Source organism: Echinops telfairi, unplaced genomic scaffold (genome assembly GCF_000313985.2).
Source record: "Echinops telfairi isolate 266 unplaced genomic scaffold, ASM31398v2 ScPeMD7_23;HRSCAF=83, whole genome shotgun sequence".
Taxonomy (NCBI): Eukaryota; Metazoa; Chordata; class Mammalia; order Afrosoricida; family Tenrecidae; genus Echinops; species Echinops telfairi.
The window spans coordinates 38,318,878-38,321,265 of NW_022103920.1; the positions used below are offsets into that span (position 1 = coordinate 38,318,878).

The following is a 2,388-nucleotide window of genomic DNA, read 5'->3' on the forward strand; positions in this document are numbered from 1 at the left end:
GACACGTCACAGTTGGGCAATGAGTAAGGAAGACTGAAGAAAATTCGATGCATTTGAATGGTGGTGTTGGAGAAGAGTATTGATAGTACCACGGACTGCTTAAAGGACAAAGAGATCTGTTTTGGAAGAAGGAAGGCCAGAGTGCTCCTTGGAGGCAAGGATGGTGAGACTGCTTACACACTTTGGACAAGTGTCAGGAGAGACCAGCCCCTGGAGAAGGACATCGTGCTTAGTAAAGTGGAGAGACAGAAGGGCCTCGACAACATGGGTTGCCACAGGGGCTGCAACAATGGGCCGAGGCCTAGTAACAATTGTGAGGATGGCGCAGGACTGGGTAATGTTTCCTATAGGCCTGAACCGACTTGACGGCACCTAACAACTACTACTTAAGAAATGTATTGTTTCCAAGGAGCCTGAGGTTGGTGGTTTGAGTTGACGCAGAGACACATCAAAAGAAAAGCCTGATCAACCCACTGCCAAAAAAATCCATCATGGAAAACCGGAGGGGTGCACAGTTCTACTCTGACACAGAGGAAGTTGCCTGGAGTCGAAATCCACTCAACATCAATTGTTGTTTTTCTTTGGATTATCGTTTCCAAATAGAATGTCATCGAATAAGTTGCTGAGCTTAAATCAGTACAATGGGAAACATGACTCAAGGAATGATAACGAGAAATAAAGAAAAGTACATTAACATTATATTCCCACCCCATGGGTTGTTTTTTGCTAATGAAAAGACAAAAAGAAAACTTGGCTACATCATTCTTACCATTTGTCCCAGTAATTTCGCACACATTTTCTGCTTCTTTTAAGGTTTTGATGTCTCCGTTAGCAATTACGGGTACGGATATATTTTCCTTAATTATTTTGATGGCATCATAGTGGACTGGCTGATGTCTTTCTGCAACCGTTCTTCCGTGGACTGTAATCCAGGAAACGCCTGTCGCTTCAGCCTTCCGACAAAGATCTACAGTTCTCGTAAGGTCATCCTGAATCCTATAATCACAAAATGAGACCTACCTGTTAACAGCACACAAATCTTAAGTCTGTATTCAAAAACTAAATAAGATGTGTGTTCAACTAATACATAATTTTGTTAGCTTTGCTATATCTTATTATCAACTAGGCCATTATCAGTTTTATCAGGTTTTGTTCAAGGCTCCATTCCCACCTCACACCTTACATTTTTGGTCTTTGCCCCAGCTCCATCTCCCCCGCCCCTCAGTGAGTATTCCATAAAGTGATTTAATTACCAACCCCCCCCCCCCCGGAAACCCCAAAACCTTACATTTTTTGTATTTCACCACTGGCCACCAGATGATAAATAAGTTTTGTTGTAACTAGTGCGTCTGGTGATGCAGTGGTTATGTGCTGGGCTGCTAATGCAAAGTCAGCAGTTTGAAACCACCAGCAGCTATGCTGGAGAAAAATGGGGCTTTCCTTTCCCATAAAGAGTTACAGTCTCAGAGGGACAGTTCTACCCTGTCCTATAGGGTCAGTTTGAGTCAGCATTGACTTGAGGGCAGTGGGGGTTTTAGTGCTCCACCCTAACGTACTGTCACAGATGAAGTAAAAGATGTAGAGGGTTTGGTTGTGATCCTAGTACTGAAGAAGCCTTGGTGGTGCAGTGGTTCAAGTGTTGGCTATGAATCAAATGGTTAGCAGTTTGAGCCCACCAGCCACTCCATGGAAATTCAGGTAGTCTGCCTTTGTAAATACTACAGCTTTGGAAACACAGTCTACTCTGCTCTTTAAGGTCACTGAATCAGAACAGCCATGAGAATTGCTGGCAATGGAGTTGGTCTTCTAAACTCTAATATTTGCTGTGCATATCCCAAATTCTTTATAGGCATACAGAATATTTTGCAATGTTTTTGGTCAGTCACTCCAAAACTGACTCCTGGCATATTTTATTTTCATTGTAAAATTTTAGTGCATTGAGGGGCTGTGGGGAGACAGGAACTCTCATCCACTGCTGGTGGACTTGTAAGTATGTACAACCACTATGGGAATCGATCTGGCGATATCTAAAACAGATGGAAATTGAGTTACCGAATGACCTAGAAATTCCCCTACTGGGCATATACCCAGAAGAGGCAAGAAACAAACCAAGGCCAGACATCTGTGCTCCAATGTTCAATGCGGCACAGTTCACAATTGCAAGGAGTTGGAAGCAACCCAAATTCCCATCAACTGACGATGGATTAAAAAACTGTGGTATATACATATAATGGAGTACTACGCATCGCTAAAAAGCAGTGATGAACGTATGAAGCACATTGCACATCACTGCATGGGAAGAGCTGGAGGAAATCATGCTAAGTGAAGTAAGTCAGGCACAAAAGGACAAGTACAACATGAGTCCGCTGAGGTAAGCGTTAAAAAAAA

The 2,388-nt window shown here is 42.9% G+C and overlaps 1 protein-coding gene across 1 annotated transcript in view; it reads right to left on the bottom strand.

Annotated features, from left to right (window-relative positions):
- The window catches only part of DUS4L (dihydrouridine synthase 4 like), a 24,249-nt gene that overhangs the window by 1,063 nt on the left and 20,798 nt on the right, over positions 1-2,388 (bottom strand). Inside the window, exon 6 of the mRNA XM_045288891.1 lies at positions 770-996. Within this exon, the coding sequence (XP_045144826.1) occupies positions 770-996 (227 nt within the window). The remainder of the gene's footprint in view (positions 1-769; positions 997-2,388) is intronic.